At 37.6% G+C, this 25164-nt stretch overlaps 4 protein-coding genes and 1 pseudogene across 7 annotated transcripts; 2 read left to right on the forward strand and 3 right to left on the reverse strand.

Moving 5' to 3' along the window:
- Positions 1-5270: 5270 nt before the first annotated feature.
- LOC137747552 (protein arginine N-methyltransferase PRMT10) lies at positions 5271-8652 on the reverse strand. Its single transcript, XM_068487682.2, has 7 exons — positions 8107-8652; positions 7487-7679; positions 7291-7396; positions 6667-6856; positions 6281-6466; positions 6096-6179; positions 5271-5641 (listed from the first exon to the last, which is right to left on the reverse strand). Exons 1-7 carry the CDS (start codon positions 8320-8322, stop codon positions 5465-5467), a joined length of 1152 nt encoding a protein of 383 aa, XP_068343783.1. The 5' UTR covers positions 8323-8652; the 3' UTR covers positions 5271-5464.
- Positions 8653-10315: 1663 nt separating this feature from the next.
- On the forward strand, positions 10316-11702 carry LOC137746818 (putative receptor-like protein kinase At5g20050 pseudogene; annotated as a pseudogene).
- Positions 11703-12668: 966 nt separating this feature from the next.
- On the forward strand, positions 12669-16371 carry LOC137747148 (acyl-protein thioesterase 1). 2 transcript variants are annotated; one of them, XM_068487177.2, is made up of 10 exons: positions 12669-12786; positions 13749-13844; positions 14334-14448; positions 14701-14737; positions 14822-14891; positions 15037-15141; positions 15395-15545; positions 15635-15717; positions 15899-15992; positions 16081-16371. In XM_068487177.2, exons 2-10 carry the CDS (start codon positions 13814-13816, stop codon positions 16166-16168), a joined length of 774 nt encoding a protein of 257 aa, XP_068343278.2. In that variant the 5' UTR covers positions 12669-12786; positions 13749-13813; the 3' UTR covers positions 16169-16371. The 2 variants fall into 2 exon arrangements, with proteins under 2 accessions (XP_068343278.2, XP_068343280.2); XM_068487179.2 differs by lacking the exon at positions 12669-12786 and adding an exon at positions 12804-13430.
- Positions 16372-16453: 82 nt separating this feature from the next.
- LOC137747150 (deSI-like protein At4g17486) lies at positions 16454-19411 on the reverse strand. 2 transcript variants are annotated; one of them, XM_068487180.2, is made up of 4 exons: positions 18839-19411; positions 17590-17877; positions 17109-17189; positions 16454-17010 (listed from the first exon to the last, which is right to left on the reverse strand). In XM_068487180.2, exons 1-4 carry the CDS (start codon positions 18990-18992, stop codon positions 16859-16861), a joined length of 675 nt encoding a protein of 224 aa, XP_068343281.2. In that variant the 5' UTR covers positions 18993-19411; the 3' UTR covers positions 16454-16858. The 2 variants fall into 2 exon arrangements, with proteins under 2 accessions (XP_068343281.2, XP_068343282.2); XM_068487181.2 differs by having other exon boundaries at positions 16454-17007; positions 18839-19339.
- A 1023-nt stretch (positions 19412-20434) lies between these two features.
- On the reverse strand, positions 20435-23324 carry LOC137747284 (uncharacterized). Of its 2 annotated transcripts, none has more exons than XM_068487367.2 (2): positions 23055-23324; positions 20435-21865 (listed from the first exon to the last, which is right to left on the reverse strand). In XM_068487367.2, exon 2 carries the CDS (start codon positions 21796-21798, stop codon positions 20761-20763), a length of 1038 nt encoding a protein of 345 aa, XP_068343468.2. In that variant the 5' UTR covers positions 21799-21865; positions 23055-23324; the 3' UTR covers positions 20435-20760. The 2 variants fall into 2 exon arrangements, with proteins under 2 accessions (XP_068343468.2, XP_068343469.2); XM_068487368.2 differs by having other exon boundaries at positions 22881-23258.
- Positions 23325-25164: the final 1840 nt, after the last annotated feature.

Here is a 25164-nt window from a genome sequence, read left to right on the forward strand (position 1 = left end):
GCCTGCCTAATTGTCTTTAACAACCAATCCTCGTTTATTTAGAAATTATAATTAGGATAGGGGTGTGCTATTCACACACCTCATTTTACTTCTTACACATCCTTTGTTAATTTATATCCGTTGATTTTTTTCAATTCATTCAATCTGACGACCGAAAATTAGAAGGGTGTGTGAGAAGTAAAAAAAAATGTTTGGATATCACATCCCTTAGGATAATGCTTGTGTCCTTCATGGGAACTTACTTATCCTCTTATATGTGATTAACGAACTTTTACTGTCCGAACATCATAATCAGAACTATTCATTTTGTTTGTTATCATCTAAAAATTATATCTGTAAAAATTATTCAACTTGAAAATCGTTTAGTCATTCATACGTGTATAACCTAATAAACGGTTTTATTAACAATAAGTAGCATTCTCATAATGAACATTCCGTTTGTTTTATGCATATGAATGACTAAACAATCTTCAAATTGAAAGATCTTTTGCATATATGATCTTTAGATAATGATAAAGAGAATAAACAATTTCAATTATAATGTTTTAATAGTTAAAATTTGTTAATCGTAAATGAGAGAATAAGTAATTCCTCTGACAGAGGGACACAACCATTATACATCCTTATGAATAAGGAAAAACTAACGGAAAGTCCAAAGAAATTTTAGTTTTAATGAAAAATGACAAATAAATGTGTAGTAAATAATACCAGAAAAAAAGATAAAAATGAGATTTTTCGTTAAAAGTGAACAACACCAAAAGTGTTTAGTTAAACTCCCTGTAAATAATTGTGATAGCTGGCAAATAGCATAACATTCTAAATTTAAAAAGAGGAAGTCGATTTTCATGCCAAACCACATACTTGGCAGTTTGGATATGCCAAAGCCACTGTGAAACCGTGGCCCTCTCACCCTCAGCCCTCAGGCCCCTCAGTTTTAGGTGAGCATATATACAACAAGGATTAGCTGCACTTACCCCTTGTTTGTCCCTTTTGAATAAATAAAATCCCCACGTTAATCCCTAATATGTAATAATATTTCAATCAAAATTGAACTATTCACAAGTTTTAATTGGTTTTTTTATTACCAAAAATTGTTATATAAACTATTTTTGTGGCGTTTAAACCGAACTATAAATTTTTATGCATTAGTAGTTCATTCGATTAATGACGAGCATTATATCTTTCAGACCTTTCTGATCCTGGATCACTGTGATGAACAAACATCGTTGCATGCTCAAGTAGACATTTTGAAGATGTTATGGCGAACAAAACTGTATTCTAGCTATGATAGTGCTATGGATTTGCTAGTATTTTTTTTATTGATTTTTTACAGTTTCCATATTAAAATCTATAAAAAAAATATTTAAAAAAATCAACAATCATATTTTTCTAAAAAAAAAAAAAAGAAAAAAAAAAAAGACCATGACTCAAATTTTTCTTAATTGTTTTCGCGAAGTTTTACCATAAAGAAATTGTAAAACGAATTTTTCATGTGACTCAATAAAAGTTACTTATGGGACTCGATAAACAATTTGAATACTTAACCACTAAAGGTGGTCTCATGGTTGGAGATGATTCCAGATCCGTATTTCATACGATACGTCTTAAGTTCGATTTCTGACGTTGGTAAATCACATAATGGTACTCATGAGAGGCTAAAATTCATTTGTGATACTTCCCAACTTCCAAAAAATAGATTATTATAGCGAAGTAACCTTCTAGTTCTTTAGAAGAAAAAAAATGGTAAATTACACTTTCATACCTTATATTTGAGGTCTATTTCAATTTCCTACATCTTCAAAACATTTCACTTTCATACCTTAAGTACTATTTTATTTCAAAATAATACCTCCGTTACATTTTCCATCTATTGATCCGTTACATTTTCCATCCATTGATCCGTTAAGTGTTGATGTGGCTACAAATGTCTGCCACGTGGCAAAAATAATAATTTTTTTTTTAACCTGAATTTTCTCAAAAAAAAAAAAAAAAACCGAAACCTGTCTTCTCTTCTCCAAACCCATCCCCCCATCTTCATCTTCTTCCCTACAACAAAGAAGAAGAAGAAGAAAAAGAAAAAAAACCCGTCTTTCCCCCCTCTTCCCCTCTCTTCATCTTCTTCCCCCGATCCCCTACCTGCAATCCAAAAAAAAAAAAACCCAAATCCCGTCTCGCCATCGCCGGGTTCGTGGAATGGATGTGGATTTAAGAAGTGGGGGAGGGGGTGTAGAGGAGAGTGGGGGGTGTGTAGAGAAGGGAAGAGGATGGGTGCGGAGGGAGGGAGGGAGGGTCGCGAGTTGGGGGTGGGGTGCGTAGGGAGGGTCGCGGATGGGGGATATGCAGGCGGCGGGGGAAGGATGCGGGTGGGGTGGGGTGGGGGGTGGGGGGGGGGGGGGGGGGGTGGTGGGGGTGGGATTGTTGTGGGTTTTTGGTTTTGAAGGGAGAACGGGGATTGGGGGGGATGACGGGAAGGTTAACTTCAGTTCATTTATTTTTTATTTTTTATTTTTTTTTTAAATTAATATATTTAGAAGATTTAGGGTTTAAAAAATAATAATAAAAAATTGTTTTTTTTGCCACAGGGCACACATTTGGCAGCCACGTAGTGGCCACGTCAACTCTTAACAGATCAATGGATGGAAAATGTAACGGATGTTTTATTTTGAAATAAAATAGTACTTAAGGTGGTATGAAAGTGAAATGTTTTGAAGATGTTATAAGGAATTAAAATAGATCCCAAACCTAAGGTATGAAAGTGTAATTTACCCAAAAAAAAAAAAAAAAACCAAGAAAGCTTATTCCTGTGTTATCTGTTTGCTATTTATGTAAAGCTACTTTAAGAAATGTAGAAAACGTGCATGGTTTCTTGGCTAATACGTTTCTTCATAAATATTTTATATTGAATACGTTTTTGGTTTGTTATTAAACCTCTTGCTTTTTAAGTTTTAATATAAGTTGGAACGTCGCTTTTGGCCATCCTCCATAATCCTCTCTGATATTCATGTGTTGCTTGCAAGCAAACGACTCTCTGTAGCACACAAAAATGAGGCATCAACATCATTAATTTCTGTCACCTTTCTATTTCTTATTCTCTATATATGGAGAAATTTTTCAATGTGTCGAAAATACAGCTCGGTACATTAAGTATTATAATATAAGTGGTCAGAATTTTTTTTAAAAAAATATTCAACTACTTATATTATGACACTTTGTGCACTGAACCATATTCTCAACACACGGAAAAATCTCTCATGTTATAGACAACAAATATGACCTCCTACGACACATTAATGTATTGTTGCATGGATGATGGATCCACGTCATTCTTTGATGTCGTCTCAGGTGAGAAAATGGCTAAAAAGAGACTCCGAGCATGAAAATAACTTCCATGCATCTAGCATGAAGATATTTCATAATGCAATACAACGTTAGAAATATAAAAGCATGATAATATTTGATTTGACTTGTAATACCGCAATCTTGCTCATCCAAAGTGTAGAATGGATGCTCGGGCAATGTGGTAGGTTAGAGGGGGGTGGAGATCGAAGCCTTGTGGGCGTGTGGTTGGGTTGGGAAGAGGTTGGTCCTTGACCAAGCCCATCCAATTCCCAATGCCTCCAACATTCAACCTTGCAGACTTGCAGTTGTAGGAGCAACCAAAAATTTGATTGACTTGTAAATATATGAGCAGGAGCAACCAAAAATTGGTTAATTAAGTATAAATTTACGGCAAAACCAAAGATGAGAATAAATTTTAGGTCGGTATTCTACATGATATGTCTAGATTCGATTCTTGGAGGTCGTGAATCACACAATGGTGGCTAGAGGAGGTTGGAATGCCTCTGTGAGTCTTTTCGGCCCCTAAAAGAATAGATTGTCGTGACGAAGACACTAGCTGGTCACTTTAAAAAATAAAAAAAATAAAAAAATAAAAAAAAAACAAGCAATCAAAACTAGCAAATATCATTGTCTCAATGTCATGATCTTATGATGTGAGAGTACTAATAGTGATTACATTATTTCCGTATTATCAACCTCTTTTGCAGTATAGAGCAAACGAAACGAGTGGTGCATACGTGCGTTGGGAGAGCACATACACTCGCTCTAACTAATGTGACTACGACCGTGTCTGCTAAAGAGATGACATATTTAAGTTTTGCATATAACGACATGATAATTAAGTTTACATTTTAGGCGGATAAGAGGAAATCCAAAGTATAAAACCGCAGAGAAACAAAACGAAGGGAATTAGATGAATGACATTCCCTCCTCCTGGAGGGGTATGAAGCAGACCAATTTCCTTTTTGGTAGCATGGTCTGAGTTTCCATTGGAATACACTGGCAAGTCTTCGGAAGCTGCTGCGGTTTTTAGAAGCGGAGTTGAGGCCAGGGACAGAGACGCTGGAGAGAAGTTCACCAAGAACTCTTCCGAGGCTCGGGCAGTGCTCGACGATCTATGCATTTTCGGAACAAGAAGGCGAAGGGGTAATCGGGTGATCGAAAACGATGGAGAACAAGAAGAACAAAGTGCTACCAGATCTTATAGTAGAGGAGAGGGAAATAATTGTATATATAATGGAGCTTGCTAGGATCGTCAGGAAAGGCTGGAAGATCAAAGGATAACAGCTTTGCTTGCAGAGCCAAAAATGCAGGGAAGTCGCATGAGAGAATGCCAACTTAGCTTAAAAGCAGCTTCTTCCAGGACAATTAAAGGTATGCATGCATGTGATGAACAAAAAAGTCAAATTATGCAGGCTGTCATGTGTAACACACTTGTTTTATTTTAAGACATTATCAACTAATAGATAAGAAGACTAGGACGTTTGAGTCAAAATCATGTGACTCAACGGAGATAACAAACTGAAACGATCAAAGAACCGCCATGATGTCAGTAAAATTAACGCTTTTCTCAACTCAGTTGACAAAGTATTGAGTAAAGTGAAACACAAATGATGAGTCGAGGGAGTATAGCAGGACAAAATTGAGTACAAAGAGTAAGGTGAGATTTTAAGCCATTATCAACTAATGGATAAGAAGATTCGAACATATGAGTCGAAAGACATGAATAACCAAATATGGACGTTGAAAGAAATTAAAAAAAAAAAAAAAAAAAAAAAAAAAAAAAGCAAATATGGATTATACCAGTTGGTTTGCACCTAAGTTCAAATTCCCTTCCTTGTCTATTTTCGAAAGGTGCATGATACAGGCGTTTGAACGGAACCGAAAATGGGGTTCAAACGTTCTCCGGTATGACACTGCAAAACTTAATGTGACCATAAGGACCCAATTCTGATGAAATTGACATAACTTGGCTTCAAAATATCACAAGATTAGGACATAACAAATATTCGAGTATAGCGAAACAGCTGCAAAGCCCGCTGCAAAACTCCCACAAAACTTGCAAATATGATTTGTAGGACTGATCACATCTTACAATCCAGTCTTACAGGATCCGTGTCTCCGGTCACTCTATGAAATATCTATTTGTGAAACGCGGAACTAACTCGCCAGACTGCTGTTGAATCTCACAGCTGAACTCAACCTCCATTAATCTATGATTCTCCTTTGATCGTTTCATTGAGAAAGAACCATTTAGTTTATCCCCTTCAGTGATACGAGCCGGAGGGTTCAACAGGAAAACCTGTTCAATAAACAAAGGGGACGAGCATGGAAGAAATTAAATGCTGTAACCAAAGATGCGAGCAAGAAATCAATTTCTTATTGGATTTCCTAGAACATAGTAACGGAAACTTTACGTCAAAGAATATTCCATAGAAGCTAAATTATTTGGTTCCGGCAAGTGTGCCTATGTATAAGTGAAGAGAACAGTTGAAAAGACATCATGAATAGTAGTGCACCGGCAACACGAAGTTAGGTGCGATGTTCTACTTATTCAGTGGCCTGTCAATATACGAATTCTCTGGGCCCTAATTACACAAAACTACACTAACGGTGATACAGATAGATGGAGTAAAGCCTTGCAAAGTTGATATGTTATCTTATAGAAATACATACATCTTCCTACGATATCGCACAACGGCATATTGATTTAGACAATTACAAAAATATGAGGAAAAGATTTTTGGCAGAATAACCTGTTGGCCCCAGTGAGTGCCATCGTCCACACTAGGAGCAGTAGTCAACTGGACTTCTTCCTGAGCTGGATCCTCCTTTCTTCCCTGGTATGCCAGAAGAGGATAAGTTTCATGTTACATTGAGCATGAAAATATTGAATAGTGTTTTCAATCTACAAGATAAAGGAATGCAAAGATCAACTTACTCGAAATTGAACATCAAACCATCCCCCGTACCCACAGAGCCTTGTGTTCTGAAGAGTTACGGTTGATGAAAAGTTCGAATTGACTTCGAGGATGTCACTGACTGAGGCAGTTAAACAATCAATCTCCTTTATTGAAGCAGCTGTCCCTATAACTTGATGTGGATGAAGGTTGTTCCACAATGATGTCTGCAGAAATTTCATAGCATGCAGTTTAAGATGTTGGACACCGGAAGGAGCATGCATTAATTGACAAGCCTGACTATAACTATATATACAGTATACAAAGACTCTGCCTGGATGAACATCGCACAACAATGTACAACATAAAATACAAGTCTATCAAACACACTAGGATGATTTAAACACACTATAATTATAGAAATTACCTGAAGATAGTATTTCTTCTGCTCTTGCGAGAAAGGCTTTGTTAGAACACTCATATCAACACCATAATAATTTTTTGTCTCATCTGTGAAACGTTCCCATTCGTCCATAGATGAATAATAATCATTACTTTTTTGATCTCCCAATCCAGTCCTAATAGGTGCCACCCACATGGTAGCATGGCTTGGATACCTGTGAAACCAAAAATTCATTCTGAGTTATAATCTAAAATATTCTGTAAACAATTTGAGGATTGCCTAATTAACATACTAAAACTAGAAGGGGTCAAGATAAATTTCCCTGTCTCCAACAGACAATACTAATCCCATCGTAGTACAAGCAAACTACGATGAGATAAAGAATTGGCAAAAGCACAGTTCGAAAAGACAAATTCCCACATTTTGAAAGGACATGAAAGCTTTCCGACAAGTACTCATATAATCTTGTCATATGGGGATGCATTCTGATGACTTAATAACAGATGCAAGTGTTGAGTTTCAGAAAAATACAGATCTTTTTCAGTACTCAGTAGAACAAAATTCACCAAACTTTAGACTACAGACACAAAGTACCAATTATGGAAGTGTGTGCTTGCAACATCTGATGTAAATGCTAGGAATACTTACATGACTCCGGTTGGCTTTAACCATCGGTCACGTGCACATATTACTGAATCAAACATCGATTCACGCAGCAGGAAATACCCCATCCACTCAGAAATGATCACGTCCACTGAGCACCAGTACAGAATCACATAAGCATGACACTAATCAAAACAACATTACTATACCAAAATTGTCAAATTCTTCAACAATGCCAAACCTTTCTCTGGCAGGACAACATCCTCCATGGAGCCCTCGATCACCTCAACCACGTCCTGAAGGTTATTCGCTTTTACAACTGCACGTGCATGTTCGGCCATGGAAGTCGCTTCAACGGCATAAACCTTCCTCGCCCCAGCTTGCGCTGACCAAATTGCGAGAATGCCACTCCCTGCTCCCACATCCAACACAGCCTGCTCCACAATTAAACCAAATTAATCCCAAATTATCGATGGTACAACAAATTCTCACATTCCTCAGAAACAAATGCCTACTACATAGCAAAGGTGAGTAACAGATACACCATTTTCAGCAAAGCTTCGCTCTTTTCGGTTCAGAAAACCAAATTAATCCCAATTCTTCATTAGTTTGACAAAATTCTCACATTCCAAGGAAACAAATGTCTACTTCAAAGCAAAGCCGAGTTTAAAATACAGCTTTTTCAGTAAATTTTCGTTCTTTGCGGCCTTAAAACCAAATTAATCCCAAATATTTTACAGCCTAACAACAAATGGTAAAATTTATAGCTTTTTCAAGTAAAGTTTCGTTCTTTTCGGTTCTTAGAGCAACGAAACAGGGGGCAAAAGAGTAATTAAGTAGTGAGCTCATGAGATTTTGTACCTTGCCATGGAAGTGGTGCTTGTTCTTGAAAACGGCGTTGTAGTAAGCGTCCATGCGGACTCGATCGGAGAGCATCTCCTTCTGGTGGTAGAGGAAGGCGTAGGTGCAGAAGTAGTTGGCGAAGTCGACGCCTTTGTCCACCGGGGCGCCGCCAGCGTCGCCATTGCTGGTGCCGCTTTGGTCCCCGCCACGGCCGCCGTTTCTGTAGCTCCCCATGTAGCTACTGTAGGAAATGGTGGTGGCGGACTGGTAGTGGTCAATTAAATCCTCTCTCACTCGGGGAAGAGACACAGAGAGAAGAGGGGGGGGGGGGGCGGGGTGGTGGGCAGGGCTTTTGGTATTAGGGTTTAGGGCAACGTCGACGTAGCCATGGGGTCCTTTTGCCTCCAGCTGCCCCGTATTCACTATTCAGCTTGCCACTTGCATTTTTTTATTAATAAACTACTATAGTGGAAAGCTTTTCTCTTTATTCGTCTATTTTATTATTGGACAATGTTAGGCCATCACATTTTTAGGATTGATATTCGTTCTAGATCTCTGTATCTGAAGTCCGAAATTAAGAAATCCAGACCTTTGAAGAAAGAGAAAAAGATTAAGGCCGTTCAAATTTTTGTATTTTTGTGAAGTAGGGACAATAGGATGAGCTAATGGGATCGCAGGCATACCATATTTATGTGTCTTATATTTTTCATCTTTTTAAAAGAAGTGCAACCTACTTGTATTAATAGACTATTGCATCTATTAGAAAAATGGTATGATAGGTATATATATAAGTGCGGTCTCCCTAACACTATTCAATCAATCATGATAATTATTATAGCATAGAAGCGTAAGTCGTGAGAGAGTGGAGAATAAAGAATTTGAAATTTTGAATTATGATAAGTCGAGTTCAAACCTCTCCAATGTAACAAGAGAAAAACAACGTACATTGTGCTTTATCCACCTCACTCAAGCTCTCTACTTTTTCCTCACTTTGAGAAAAATTTCAATCTGCTAGAAATACAGTCCAGTACACGTATCATGATATATTTGGTTCAAAGTTTCAAGTTTCCGACCAATTGTATTGTTACGCTATGCACCGAGTGCTTGCACACACACACAAATCTCTCCCTCACACTCCCTTTCTTCCCATCATTTCAACAAGTAGAATTGAGCCGTTGGTTTCTATGGTTTTGTTTGCAACAACAAAACAGGGGGCCTACAAACGAATCTATACAACGTCACATGAATCCAAATAGTTGGAAGTTCTTGTCACATTGCACATTGTTGTTTAGTGTCTAAACCTCCCGTTAATCCCGATTATTTAGCTGCAACAACAAAGCAACAACTGTTTAGGTTTCTTCACGATTTGTAATGTTTTGCTGATTCCCTGAATCTGAAATTAATCCTACCCAGGACTCGGTCTTGCAGTCTCTGATTTTGTCAAGAACTCGAATATAATATGAATTCTGTCAGTGTTAATCAAGGGAAAACTTTGTTTAAAGTGCAATTAAGGGTTAAACCACTTGTCTTTAGCTCAAGGGATTGAATCAGTCAATATATATTTAAACTAATTAACATTTGTTTATGGTCGATGACTAGGTCATATTATTACTCGGTTCATCGTTTTTCATATGGTAATTGGCTTTTTCCTAATCCCACAAATGAATTATAATGCAGCAAAAAAGAACTAGCTAGACATGTTTAACGAAGAGTGGTGTTTCATCAAGTTGTGTAAGCAATGGCGGATTCAGGAATTTTTGTCCAAAAGGTTAACGCGTAAAAGTTAAGGTCATTCTTAGCATTATATTGAGATATTATAGGTGTGAATGACCATTTGATTTCAGAAAGAGATTTAATTTTCTACAGAATATATATATTTCCAAATAATTGACCAGATAAAGGGCGGCCCAAGCTTGTGAGGGTCGGGACAATGTTTATCGTACACAGTTTTACCTTTGTTTTGCAAATAGGCTGTTTCCACGACTCGAACATGTGATATTTCGGTTATAAAAGATCAATATTTCTGTTGCGCTAAGGCTCGCTCAAAATCAAACAGATAATTAATATCAATTATCAGACAAAATATTAGGTGATTTCTTATTAAATAATGAATTGTTCAAAAGTATAAAACTATGGTGATTGTTCACAGAAAGAATATGAATCATGTCAAAAGCTCAAAAGCTCCCTCTCTCTCTCTTTATCCGAAAACAAGGATGAAGCTTTTGCAATGGAGGACAGAAAAGCAAACATAGTAGCTTCATCGTCGATCATCGCGTTCGTTGTTTTTATACTCGTTGCGCGAATCACTCTCAAACTTTCGCCAACTTTCTTCCTCATTTGCGGGGCAGGTGTTGCTGTGATCCTTGCTGTGTTTGTATGGCTAGCGATCAGACACCATTACAATTGCCGGAGAAAGCTCTTGGAAACAAAATACGCGTCAGAAGGAAACGAACTTCGCATGGAGTATAGTTTTCTTCGAAAAGTTGCGGGGGTTCCCTCGAAGTTTAGGTACAAGGAGCTAGAGGATGCAACGGATCATTTCGAGGCATTGCTTGGGAAAGGGGCTTCAGCTTCTGTTTACAAAGGGATCCTAAGTGATGGGACTCAAGTGGCAGTGAAAAAGCTCGATGTGGAGGAGCGCGGCGAGACGGAGTTCAGATCAGAAGTTGCGGCGATTGCAAGCCTGCAACATATCAATCTTGTGCGCCTTCTCGGGTATTGTTGTGTTCCTGCAGGACCGCGATTCTTGGTTTATGATTTCATCCCAAATGGATCGTTGGATTCGTGGATTTTCTCTCAGAAGGGAAGGCCTAATCGGCGTGGGGGGTGCTTGCCTTGGGACGCAAGGTACAGGGTTGCAGTTGACGTTGCTAAAGCGCTTTCTTACCTGCATCATGATTGCAGGTCAAGGATTTTGCACCTTGATGTGAAGCCAGAGAACATCCTTTTGGACGAGAATTACAGAGCAATTGTCGCAGATTTTGGCCTTTCGAAGCTAATGGGAAAAGACGAGAGCAGAATCATGATCACGATTCGGGGGACTAGGGGCTACTTGGCTCCTGAGTGGCTCTTGGAGCATGGAATTTCCGAAAAAACAGATGTGTACAGTTACGGAATGGTGCTTCTTGAGATGATCGGAGGGCGGAGAAACATTAGCTTCGTTGAAAAGGGCAATGCCACCAACAAGTCTCAGAGGAAAATGGAGTATTTTCCCAAAATTGTGGTCGAGAAAATGGGAGAAGGTAAGCTTCTGGAAGTTGTTGATCAAAGGCTGATCGAAAGTGGACGCACTGATGAAAGGGAGGTAACAAAACTTGTTCATATAGCCCTGTGGTGCATACAAGAGAGGGCTAGGCTTAGGCCTACCATGTCACATGTGGTGGAGATGCTCGAGGGCCGGACGCCCGTGGAGGAGCCTCCCGACACCCAAATGGTGGTTGTCGATTTTTTGGCGATGGATGACGAGGCGGATGACAGCAACGACAGGGCAAAGATTGGTAGTGCAGCCTTGGCAACGCAAGAAGTAGAGAGCAATGATGCATCCACATCAACTTGTTCATATGGAAATGCAATGTCCATGATAGCCCCAAGATAGATCCATAAACATGATTGATTGGTTGCTTCTTAATTTATGGATATCCAAATTCTTATCTCACCCCTTCATGAATAATATTTATTGTATTGTCCTTTGAAAGTGTTCGCAAATCAGTCCCCTCTCCTTCGAAAATTATTGCGACATGTAACTTACCTTCGAAATCAAGTTTCGTGTTTAACTTATTTTATACCGTCAAGCGTGCTAGACTCTCTAATTACGACAACAAATAATATTATTTACATTAAAAAGAGGGAGTAGGCTTAGCTTCACAATATGTTAGCAATAATATGGTTCAAATTCGTCTTTAGCAAGAACCAAATCTAAGACATCTTACTTAGAAGTAAAGAGAAAATTACTATACCGTTGTATTAAGTAACAACAATGAGAAAGATTATTAGACTGCAATGTTAAGTGACATGTGGATCCATGATTTTGAAATATGAGTAAATTATAAGGGTATTTGGTCAAATGGTAAGATGAGATGAAGAAAGTGGGACCAGCATAGCAAATAATCGCACTGAGATAGGACCAACGTCCAGCAACTTCTAATCTCTAAGTATATTGTGTACTCGTTTGAAAGTGTTTTTAAAATTATTAAAAGATTTCGATCAATAATGTGTATTTTATAGAAAGTATTTTTAGCGTTTTTTTATTGATTTAAAAAATATTTTTGTACTTTAAAATAAGAAATTTTAACGAAAAACTTCTGGTACTGTTTATTTTCATGAAAAAAAAACTTTAGGTATTGTTCACTTTAACGAAAATACCATATTTTTACACTAAAAAATCAATCATAGTACTATTCACTTTACCCTTTATTTTGTCATTTTCGGTAAAAATTTAAAATTTTCAAGTTATTTTCATTAATTTTTCTTTTAAAAAACGAATCTAGAATTTTCTTTCCAACGCTTATTACTTAAGAGACACGTGGCATACATCGATGGTGTTACCTAGATCGACGGATGAGATTCTTCATCATTTTATTCTTCGACGCAAAACGACACTCTGAATTCCGAAGGCAGTACATCAAACGACAGGAAACATGAGGTGAACATATATGGGGGAAGCGAGAGGAAGAAGACAGCGTCCAAGACTTGTTTGAGGTATGTACTGACTCTGCATCAATGGCGTAAAACCCTAAAACCCAATTTTATTTTCTGCTCAATTTTATCTAATTTTGTTTAACTTGCTTAACTTAATTTTTAAAAATCAGTATTTATGCTTCTATATCATTTCTGGTTTCTGTTTTGCTGTTTTGTAGTAGCCAAGCTTTAATTTTTGAGTTCTGGGATTTTTTCTTTGTACTTTTAATTGTATTTTTGGATTGTTTTCCTGGATTTATGGTAAATATTACAAATTTTTGTAATGATTTTAGTTTTTCTCTTTTGGGATTTTTTTATTTGTGGTTTCTGGATTAAGGGGTGTTCGGAACAATATTAAAGTTTTTCTTGTTATTTTAGCCCGAATGGTTGAAAAGATTGATTGAAGCAGCCTATGGCTCATGTATATCTGTTTGGCATTTCGGAAGACCAAAACTCCTATATGCAGAACCCCTGAGTTTTTATTGTTCGAATGGGTTTGTGTTAGTGTTGCTCGGATTAGATTAAGGTTATTCGCGTTCTTGATAGGGTGAGGAAGATGCCGTATGATTGGTCGGGGGAGGGAAGTTAGCCTTAGCCTCGCCCGGCCCTGCTTCTACTTACAATCAAAAGCCTTGCCACGAGTGAGAAGCCAGTGGCGAATCTAGGTACAGATGGAAATCTATAATGAGCTGACAGCACTCAAATTGTATTTCTTGAGGCCGGGGTTTAGGAACTAGTTACATATTGACCTCACTAGTTTTCTAATGATCATGTACTGAATGTTAAATGTTTGCTAGCACTGTCAAAGTAATTTTATGCAACTGCTTGTTTGAGCTATCGGAGTTGCTCCAACATGTTAATTAACTATGTGTACTTTATATGTTTTAACATTATGGTTTCGTTGGAGAGCTTATAAATAAGCAATTTTAGGTGCTCGCAAAGAAGCCGGCGAATATGAATTTTTTGGTGTTTCTTCGTTGCAGGATCTGTGCTCTGTACACTTGCTGCAGAGGAGTTTGGTCAGTGGTATTTACTTGAGGAACCAAATATGAGCTTTACTGGTCCCTCTGTTGGTTCTGGTTAGTATGTTTGCATTTCTTTGCGTAGCCATCATTTGGTAAAGAAGTTTTGATACTGATTGCCATATCCATGAGTGGTCGCTGAGTCATGTCATTTTGTGTTTGTGTCAAACGATAGTTGGCCTTAACGGCATAACCCTACCTATTTAATTGATCGTGTCAAAGGACTTGACACCAACAGGAGTCAACTCGTATATCCTATGAGCTAGAAGGATATGACTAGGGTCCCATTTATTCTTAAATTAAACTATTACTCAAACAGTAATAATCTACCATCTAAGAACTAGCAAAAATAAGAAAACTTATCCTATACTTTTATAAGAATTTGTAACATATTCTAGGAAAAGAACGAAGAGATCACTCACGCTTTTATGGTTCTTCCATTTTCCTTGTTGGCGATTTTGGGCTATCTTTCATGCTTATCCATTTGCCTGAGGTTTCATTGGTTCTGTTATTTGCACCTTTCTCATTAGGGTATCATGATTTCAGGTGGTAGAACTGCTAGAAGGGCGTTTGAGTTTGGAAGAACCTATGTAGTCAGACCTAAAGGCAAACACCAGGCCACTGTAGTTTGGTTACATGGCCTCGGCGATAATGGTTCAAGGTGATACTTTGGCCTCATTGCTTATGTTACCATTTTTTTTAAGGTTACACAGTAATTAGGAAACTGAGGAAGTTTTTCATTTAAATGACTTTTTATTAATTTCGAAGTTCCTTCGTTATAGAGAACAGTAATTTTTTAAATATTTTTGCGAATTAAAACTAGAGAATCGCATGATCTTTAGAAATTAGATTTATCCTTTTTTATATACGTACACACTTGAAGTCTTAAGATTTATATTTTTCTGTCTGACAGCTGGTCGCAGCTCTTGGAATCCCTCCCTCTTCCAAATGTAAGAAAAAATACATACAAACAATTTGAATTGAATTTTCATAATTTACTGTCAATGACTTATGGTGAAAATTATGCGATGCAGATTAAGTGGATTTGTCCAACTGCTCCTACTCAACCAATTGCGGTTTTTGGTGGCTTTCCCTCCACTGCTTGTAAGTTTTTTTCATTAATAAATCCACACATTAAAGTATATTCAGCAGTTGATCTGATTATAGTCGCAGAAAAAGAAAATGTCATTCGGTTTTTGGTGAATCGAAAGTCATAAACTCCACTAAAGCGGTTATGTGATTTAAACAGGGTTTGATGTTGGAGAACTTTCAGAAGATGCTCCGGATGATGTAGAGGGTTTGGATGCTTCTGCAGCACATGTTGCGAATTTGTTATCAACAGAGCCTGATGACAGTAGGTTTCTTCTTGCTCGATTTTAGCATTTGATGAACTCCAATTGCTGCTATCATTTGTTTGATTTTTTTCTGCACGGATGCTTAGAATTTCATTGCCCCTCTTGATTGATGAGATATTTTGAAAAGACAAGCTTGTAAACTATGACTAGCATTTTTTCAAAGTAAACTCTATGCAGGATGTCTTGTCTACAAAACTCTGTTAATGCCATTATTCTAATACCATATACGCTTTTGAATTTTCTCTGTTACAGTTAAACTTGGAGTTGGAGGGTTTAGTATGGGTGCAGCTACGGCCCTATACTCTGCGACCTGCTTTGTTACAAGAAAATATGGGAATGGTAATCAATACCCATGCAATCTGAGTGCGGTTGTTGGACTAAGCGGATGGCTTCCATGTTCCAAGTTTGTCCTCTCACACTCTCCTTATCTCGGCTGGATTGTTTTTGCAGTGTATTTAAGTGCCTATAGTTAAAAAACCTTTTCTCTTTCAGGACCTTGAGTAAGAAGTTAGAAGAAGTAGATGAAGCTGCAAGGCGTGCTGCCTCCATTCCGCTTTTGTTATGTCATGGGAAAAGTATGCATATGATTATCTCTCGTGTAAAAATATTGCTCGTTTTATTTGTATTTTAAATTATCTGCATCGAAGAAAAAGCTTTGTTACATCCTTGCCTCTAGCATCTTGTTGCGTAGGTGCTCTGTATTTTAAATCATAAGCCGAGCCTAGTTCATAATGCTGTGGATATGATTTATTGCAGGTGATAATGTGGTTTCTTACAAGTTTGGTGAGAAATCGTCGCAGTCCTTAAGGTCAAATGGCTTTCAGGACGTGACATTCAAATCCTATAACGCGTATGTGATTCTTAGATTATGTCGAAAAGTTGTATATAAATTTATCAAGACAACGAAATACAACAATGATTTGTTTGAGTATATGCAGGCTTGGTCATTATACAATCCCGGAAGAGATGGACGAGGTTTGTGCTTGGCTAAGGTCAAAACTGGGGCTTGACGGGACTTCTTCGTAGGACGCCCATGAAAAACTCGAGTGACGGCAATGGAAGAGGAAGCAGAAAGGAAATATGTAGCAAACAATACTTTCGAGTGTTTAGCACAACCTATATGTCCTGTTATTATTTGGCTGGTGCCACTGGTTAAATCGATATTCGTGTGTAACTGACATTCATTATTTGAATTATGAACATGTAGTATGTGTCGATGTTCCTCTTAACTGCCTGAGATTGCAATTTCTTGTCGAGTTATTTCTGCATATTTGTCAAACTACAGAAGAAATTAAATCTGAACTCGGCGGATGAGTACTCTTGCGAGACAAAATGAAACAATTTATAGCATCATTCCAACGTTTGAAAAAATTACAGAAGAAATCAAAGACCAAAACACTCAGATTCGTTTCCACTTGCAAAAACAGTTCCCTTCCCTCTTGCACAAATCACAAATTTTACCAACTATGACCTAATTTCGGATTCCTCCGTTTGCAAAAATTAAATAAAAAATAGCCAAAATAGTAGAAAAACACGCGTCTAGTTGAACGCTTGTGCACACAGATAATGGATACAATTGAGGCTTTCTTTCGGAAAAGAGTTGCATGTACTTTCCTTCCAAGTCCATAACAATGACAGGCACACCAATAACTGGCCAAACCGCCCTTTTCCCAAAGGGTGACTCCTTCCTCCATCTGCAAAAGTTGAGGGTTTGTTTCACTTTTGAGCCTCTTTAACAAAAGTTACATCTCCACTTCCCGCCACGGGTGAAAGTGAAGCCAGTGGGGACAGCAGGCGTTTTTCTTGATCGTCATCAACTTCTGCTGACTCACGAGGCGTTGTGATTGATAGAGTTTCAGTACCATCTTCTGGACCCAGAAAAGAACGTTAGGGATGTAACAACTAGAATCAGCACACTGAATACAGACACTATAATACTGAGTAGAAAACAGTCGAGGGAACTCACCTGACTCGTGATGGTATTCAGGTATTTGTTTAACAGTGGTCACTTGAAGGCTTTCGGGGAGAAGACAACTGCATAAGGCACCTGAAATTACAATGAAAACATGGTCTTAAAAACACTTCCGAGAAATAAATCATACCCATTTGTGATTGCATGTCTCCGAGAATTACCAATCACCTTGAGAAGTAAAGGGCAGCACATAAATAATACGCAGAATATTACATAAGAAGATGAAGACACAAATGAAAGCATCTAAATCCAACCCTCACAAATGATATGATTTTGATTTTGCGGTTTTAAAAGACATTCATACAGTCCTACCTGAACAAGAAAAGAAACTATTTCATGCGGTAATTACATTCATCTCAAAGATTTATATCAGACTAAATCAATTAAAAATGATGCAAACGTAAATGAGTTCCAGCTAACACATACCAATGAAATATAGAACTACTAGAATAGTCAGTAGAAAAGTTCTCTTTACCTAGACGAGCAAGCCGATTCACCCATCCAGGAATCCGTTTTTCTGTCAACCTAAATGCCATCTCATCTGTGAAATGGTTGCAATTCTTGGTGATGAGATGATAGGTATCCCCATGATACTCTGCCGCAACATTCTCAATAAATGTCCGAAATTCAGAGGGAGGCATATTTATGCGGCCAAGTTGAATGGAACATCGATAAATAAAACCTGGGCAGCTCCTTGGTTCCACTTCAAAAACTCCGCTAACTGGGAAGTCATGGGCTCCAAAACCGTACTCTTTGCCATGGACTGTTTATACAACAGACAGATGATATCGTTAAACATAATTTCTCCTTATTTGCATCTCAAGGAAATGAACAACAATTAAACGAAGTCACTCATTGGTCAGTGCAATTTCCAGAAAGGATGATTCAAGATTCAGTTCAATTTGTAAAACAACTCTCATAAAAGCTTATAACAACACAATATCCAAACTCAATCAACCAGGAAAATATTTCCCAACACATTGAGAAATCTATCTCTAATACCTCCCCTAATCCCGAGATACGCTCAGGATCATCACGTGGCAGAAGAAAGTAGCGGTACAATAATACATGGACTCGACTGGAACTCATACATAATACCCACACACCACGATATGCAGCACATTCCCATTAGCAGTTCTTCATAACCAAGCATAAAGGAACAAAAAAGCTGACCAATTTCATTTCACATTGCAAAATTTGATCACCATTGCACTATACGTAATGGTATACAACAGCATCGTTCTAGATCCTGGTGCAAACCTTTCAAGTCATGTTGCTACACATCTAACTAATATTGGATGCAAAAGAAGCCAAAGTACTCAATAACATACCACAACACAACTACACTTTAAATATGTAAGCACATACATACTTCAAAACAGCAAATAAGAGTCGAACAAATCCGAAAACCCGGCATCCTTCCTTCTCCATCTAAGTATTGAAAGTGCCAATCTTTTTTTTTTTTTTGCTTCAAAAACCAATCTTTAAACACAAAACAATAAGAATAAATGCATATCCATCGCAACTAAGCATGCCCAGAAAAGGAAACAAACGAATCCAAAAATTAACTAAACAAAACCCAACAGAGAAAACCAAAATGAAAAGATACCCAGATCACCAAAACACATATAAAAACGAAAAATCAAACAGAAAGAAAACAATTTTCAGAATTTTCAAAAGAAAAGAAAAAAGGAAAGGATTCGAAAAGGTCCTAAATTTTTTACCTTCAATACCGGAGTGAAAGATTCCGAGACCGAACCAGACGGTGTAATTATTGAGGGGGGTGAGGTCGTAGACATTCAACACCACCTGAGTCTCGTTGCCCTTTCTGCTGTTTTCAATCCCGCCGCCGCGTAGAGAGGTGCTCTCCGACCCCATTTTTACCCCCAATTCTTTTCGAATTTCTGAAAAAAACCCCCACAAAGGTTTCCAATTTTGCGTTTTTGTTCTTCTCCTCCCCTTCCCAGTCCGTCGGAGAGACAGAGAGAATGTTAAATGCGACGCCTTCAGTTCAGAGATCCGTCTTCCGGCGAGACGAGGAAAAATATAGACAGGTTTGGGGCTTTTGATGAACAAATTAAAAACGAAAAATAAATATAAACAAACAAAAAATAAAAGTTTAATTTCAAAAATGGAAGGCCATCATGGGCGATGACAAGGTGGAGAAATCTGTATGACTGTCGTATATACTATTTCACACGTTTACAACACTAAAACTCCACGGTGTTCGGAATACTGAATCCTCCGGACATTTTATCCTGTCACATTTTAATTTTCATAGTTTTTATTAAAGATTTAATGGTTAAAAACTTCGTAATACCTGATATGCGAAAGTATTATAACGTATTGAAGTCACATGACGATAAATTACTAAAATCATTTTATGCGATTTATGTATTTTTTCTTCTTCTAGACAGTGGCGGACCAAAAAAAAATATTGGGATGTCAGTAAGAATAGCGTGCAAAATATTTTAGACGAAGTAGCATCCAAATTGGCATTTTATCAAGCCTTAGTAAGCATGAGATCGTTTGTCAAGTCGTATTGCACACCTGTCAATAGATGCGAACAACTTCCGAACCAGCATGTTTATTAATGTCAATAACTTTTGAGCAATGATACCATAAATACCAATATGACGATTGAACCTATTGATATATGCCTATAGAAACACATATAGAGGTATGAGGTCGAGAGCTAATTTGCCCAATGCCTTATAAAAGTTATTCGTCGAGAAGTTAGAAGGTGGCTCAGGACGACTAAAGACGGCCTAACTTTTTTTATGGAGAATTTTGAGCTTGCAAGATCGGCTGCCCTACCTTAATTTTTTCGAATAGCAACAGCATGAAGCTGTAATTTTTTGAACTTTCAAAAATTTGGACTGGTGGACCACTTTGGCTGTCGTTGTTTGACCGACTGAATTTCGCGGGAGGTGTTTGAGGAATAGCGCGAAATTTTGGAGCGCTTTCTCGCGAGATGTTTAGGGTAGTCACGTGGGCTCATTGAGGAAAGGGAGTGGCACTTTCGTCCTTTGACCGCAACAAGAAAATTGAATTAAAATAATGAGTGGAAAACAGAAAACCGGACCCGGTTCACGTAATGGTACAACACGAGTATAGGACCGTGAGACCATCCTGCACTGCACTCTGCATTTTTTTTCTAATTTTTGAATTGCTTCTGTAAAAGCACTTCTACTCCAGCATAAAACTTGTAATTAAAACCAAAACCTTAGACTGAATCCAGGACGCCACGTAACGGTAAACACATTCATGTAAATTCCTCTCCCATGAAACAGCTAAAAGAGGTAGCGACACATGCTAAGTTAGCAATATCATCCCGTTTCATGTAAATCTCTCGCGGTACGAAGAGGTACTCTCGTTAATTGCCGGAGAAAAATTACAAATACGCGAGTCCTGCGAAATAAACACATAAATACATTTCTTCAATATATCTCTCAGCATCATATTTATAATCTTTGGTTCGTTAACAGAATGTGAAGGAAGAGGTTTCACCGGGCAGAAGCAAAACAATCAGTAAGCTACTGAAAGCTGCCGAACACAGAACTGGACCAAACTTACTTTCAAAACTTTCGGGAAAACGAGGACGACGGAAAAGAAACAGATTCACTGATCTCTCAAACGTATGCAATCATGGCTGGTGGTTGTCTGGTGTTGTCCGTCGCCGGAGGCGCGCACTGCGCCTCCTGACACCTGAGTCACCGTCTGAAGACTCGTTATCCTCTTCTACGGTTGAAGATGCAGCTTCTCCCTCGTAGCTCTCCCCCCATAGTCTGTTTGATCTCCTTCTCATACTAACTTGTGCTCTGGTTCTTGTGGTTCCATACCAGCTGCTGCTCCTCGAACTGGACCCAGGTCGAACTACTCTAACTAGAAAGAATATGGTTAGCCAGCCCGCACCGTCATCAGCCGGCAAACTACTGCTATCATCACCCCTATCCTCTCCAACTGAAGATTGGATTGAGCTGAACAGGTCAGCAATATCCCTCTGTCGCTCCAAACTCCTCCAGGTACGCTGTCGCTCTGGGTCTGCCTCTGATGGGCGCACTAATGGATGCTCCAGCCTCGCATGCTTCCTGAGATCTGCATAGGTTCCGTTATAATTACATGTCTCACAAGAACAATTTCTTGATTTTGCATTCATGAAACAACGAGCAGGCTCCACAATAATCCAATCTGTTATCTCCCCACGGCAGAGGGGGCACACAAGCTTCGGCTCTGCCTGATGCTCACAAGATACGGAATTCATGGAGGAGAGCTCATCCTCAATTGTACTATCATTTTGCACTTGAGTAATTGTTGATTCAGGAGTTTCAGATGGAGACAACTGAGTATCTGAAATCTGAGTTGCTCCTTCTGGCGGGATAGTTGGCGAGGTTTCTGCCGAAAATGACTTGCAGTACTGGTCTAGACAGTTTGAATGGCGGTAGCTTGTGTCACACATGTAAGGGCGGCACCCTTTCTCATAGGATGAACATATTAGGAGAACAGCATTGTGTGGATGCTCCAAGCAAACGGGGCATCTGGCTTCTTCCCATTCTTTCAAATTGTCCTCGGTTTCTGAAGGAATTTTGGGCGATGACCACCTTGTATGACTGGAGCTGCATGGATAAGGAGATGCTCTATACCTATCACGAGAAACAGAACGCCCTCTTCTATCCTTAGGCATTTTGAGCTCTCAAAGATGCTTCACGCTTTCCCGACTCCAACGCTCTCCCAATATGATAGTAGCAGAGCTATTGAAACAGAAAAAAGGCCACATTAACAAGAGTAAGAGAATAACAACCTGTTTTAAAGATTAGATGGTGTTGAACTTAAGTCCATACCAAGACCAGGCAGCAACGACAACATTACAAAAAAAAGATGTCATATATTCAACAAACAAAAAGAAAAAGTTTCAAGTACATTCAAGAATTTAGGCCAACACCACATGTGATTAAATGCATATGAGCACACAATTTCAAAATCTCAGAGGCCATTAAAAGATAATACACTGAAAGTAACTTGTTACATAGTTTGAAAGTATTACTTTTGAGTATGAAACAACAATTAGAAACAAATGATAATATCAATGCAAACGAAGCCTCAACACATGTCATTGAAGAGAACAAATACTCACAACACAAAGATGACCGTTAAATCAACATAAAACTATTTCCACAACCAGAAATCAAACTAACATATGGATGTACCTCCCATAATCGCATAACTACGACAATGGCCATTTTTGTCAATTATCATACGGCATCAACCTGGTACTTCTCCTTTAATAACAAAGTATTAACCTCCTTCTCTTTCTTTCCAAAACATTAAGTACAGTGTAATAACAAGGACTGAAACACTGTAAGTTGATTACAGACTTGAAAGTTCAGCTATGATATCGAACAAATTCATAGGGCTGGTTTGGGACTGCTCTTATAGGAAGCAGTTGTGCTCATAAGTGCTTTTATTAGAAGTGCTTTTATTAGAAACCCTATGATTTTGTTAGAAAAAATCCAAGTTCTTTACGAAGAAGAACTTAACAAGTGCTTCTCCAGAAAGCGCTTCTATGATCCATAAGCACTTTTAATGCTTTTCCCAATTCCAAAAGCGGTCCCAAACATGCTCATAGTTACAATCCAATCAAAACTACCCACCATCGTAAACTACCAGCTCAAACATGAATAATGAAGCAACAAAAACAAAAAATCCTTAATTTCCTTATCCAAATACATCAAAAAAGCAAAACCAACATCAATTTCACAGCTTTACCTAAAAAATCAGAAACCCCAAAAAGCTCAAATCCCCAATTTTTCAAATTTCACCATTATTGAGCTAACGCACCAAAATCGAGCCAAGAAAAACTTGAACCGAGAAGAAAATCCGAAAGCATTCAGATCCAGCTACAATCGGAGGTCAAATTAGGTAAAGGATGAGAAAATTTACCAGATTGAAATCGGAAGAAAACAAAATCCCCAACTTGAAACTCCGATTCAAATGGATTTGACTCGGCGGAGACGCTAGGTTCTAAAGCCTAGCTGGAGCAGATGATCGCATAAAGCGTTTAGAGAGAGGGAAGAGAGAGAGGGGATGAAGATGCAGCCTTTCTAGGTAACTGATTCAGCAGCGGCTGCCGAGAAGGAAAGAAACGAAAGTAGGAGCCGAGAGGAATATATATACAAGGGAAGGGATCTCCATTTAAAAAAAAAAAAATAGGAACATCATCTTAACGTTAGATTTGACTTTAATAAAATTATGTGGTTGAAATTATATGGTCTGTGATTTAATCTCAACTACAAAATTTCATTAAAATCAAATCTAACGGTCAAGAAGGCTATCCCCAATTTTTTTGAAAAATAGGATTCCTTCTCTTAAAGGGCATATGTCTCTTATACGTTACTTACATATCATTTGTATGTACATAGACGACTTGCGGTATCTGAGAATTTTTTTAATTCGAATATCACCGTCATACTGTCTGATGGTTTTATAACTCGTACAAAATCAAACTTACCAAGAAATTTATTGTACCGTAAATCATTATTCATTTTATAACACGTGATAATAAATTAATAATATCAGATGACGACGAATATAATAAGGTGTGAGTTGACGTGGACGACTACGGTACACTCAATTAATTTTTTTTTTTTTATTTTATAGTTTTTTTTATTTTTAATTTATGCTACTTAGTAATAGATCACTTTTTGTTAATCAAAATTTTATAAAAGTACCGTCATGTCCCTCTCACGAAAATTTTAAAAAAATATTATAGACAATTTAGTAATTACATGCAGCATAAATTTTCATTTTTTACTAAACATTCAGCATAAATTTTTCACTTTTTACACACTTATTTAATTAAAAATAAATAATTTTATTTTAGTCGCTCTCAACCACACTTGTTGGGTGTCTAGAGTTTTTTAGTAGTAATAATAAATTACTAATTCTATTCAAAAGTTTGTATGGTTATAGAAATCGGCGTCGTTTTATTGTAGTTGGAGGCAGATGGTACTTGAAAGGCAGCGATGATACGGTCTTAGCTTAGTATTATACTTGGATAGATAATATTTTCAAAAGAAAAAGAAAATAAATAAATTAAGGTGAGACTTTTTCGTTGAGAAAATTATAATTAAGGGCTTAATGATGAGTATGTATTAATAAATTGGATTTGTAGGCTTAACAAATGTGTTAATCACAGCCCATTGACTCTAATGTTTAATCTTTTAGGGTCACGGTTGGATAAATTCCTGTTTAGACGTTATGTAGCTGGTCGCCATTCTGATAAATTCTTATATGAATTAAGAAATAGTGCCTAGACCTGATTCTTGTCCGCCACCATACTAGCGCCTTTTAGAATCTTGATTAGGATTAATAATACATACCTTCTTGTGTTTTGATTCTTGAAGGATGCAGGCAGAAATCTTCTCAGAAGGTAGGCTTTCAAGTTTCGTGTTTCTTTGAATTATGGGAGAGACTTCCTTTATATATAGTGGAATGATAATCCTAGGAAATTTTTCTTCTTGTTTAAGCCTTATATTATTTAGGTAATTAATTAATGTAAGTGTGTTTTTGACAAAAGTTTTTTTTTTAAATGTGTGTAAGGATACAATTAATGTCAACAAATAGGACTGTGCCAAGTGTTAAAATAATCTTATTATTAAATCAGCTACTAATTTAAACTTCGGGGAGGGAATTTGAATTCGGGTGTATAGTTAGTAGGAGAACGAATATTTTCACAACTCTTTGTCAATGAAATATTCGCTCAACCAAAAAGAGTTGTGAAATTATTCTTTGAGAAATTACACTTCATCATGCAAACATGGTCATAATCACATTGTGTAGAGTGGATTTGCTCCCCTCTATGCACCGAATTTAGAGCATCTCCACACATTTTGGAAGGCTAATACAGAATATTACTCATATTAAAATAAAAAATGATTTAAGTACCTAAATCCTCCCAATTTTTTGATGTGATTCCAAATTAGTTTCTTTGTTTTTCAAAAGGGAATTATTATTAGCACTCCAAAAATCTCATTTGACACTTCAAACTTTC

Source organism: Pyrus communis, chromosome 2, assembly GCF_041283825.1.
Source record: "Pyrus communis isolate YQ-2024b chromosome 2, ASM4128382v1, whole genome shotgun sequence".
Lineage (NCBI taxonomy): Eukaryota > Viridiplantae > Streptophyta > Magnoliopsida > Rosales > Rosaceae > Pyrus > Pyrus communis.

Excerpts from the sequence above, each read along its gene's own strand:
- LOC137747552 (XM_068487682.2), bottom strand. The coding sequence starts at position 8,322 with ATGGGGAGCTACAGAAACGGCGGCCGTGGCGGGGACCAAAGCGGCACC. Across the intron at positions 7,397-7,486 it reads TGTTGTCCTGCCAGAGAAAG|TGGACGTGATCATTTCTGAG; the intron begins GTTTGGCATTGT and ends ACTGGTGCTCAG. Across the intron at positions 5,642-6,095 it reads GCACTCACTGGGGCCAACAG|GTTTTCCTGTTGAACCCTCC; the intron begins GTTATTCTGCCA and ends TTTATTGAACAG.
- LOC137747148 (XM_068487177.2), top strand. The coding sequence starts at position 13,814 with ATGAGCTTTACTGGTCCCTCTGTTGGTTCTG. Across the intron at positions 13,845-14,333 it reads TGGTCCCTCTGTTGGTTCTG|GTGGTAGAACTGCTAGAAGG; the intron begins GTTAGTATGTTT and ends TCATGATTTCAG. Across the intron at positions 14,738-14,821 it reads AATCCCTCCCTCTTCCAAAT|ATTAAGTGGATTTGTCCAAC; the intron begins GTAAGAAAAAAT and ends TATGCGATGCAG.
- LOC137747150 (XM_068487180.2), bottom strand. The coding sequence starts at position 18,992 with ATGGGGTCGGAGAGCACCTCTCTACGCGGCGGCGGGATTGAAAACAGC. Across the intron at positions 17,878-18,838 it reads CTTTCACTCCGGTATTGAAG|TCCATGGCAAAGAGTACGGT; the intron begins GTAAAAAATTTA and ends TTGTATAAACAG. Across the intron at positions 17,190-17,589 it reads GAATCGGCTTGCTCGTCTAG|GTGCCTTATGCAGTTGTCTT; the intron begins GTAAAGAGAACT and ends TTGTAATTTCAG.
- LOC137747284 (XM_068487367.2), bottom strand. The coding sequence starts at position 21,798 with ATGCCTAAGGATAGAAGAGGGCGTTCTGTTTCTCGTGATAGGTATAGA.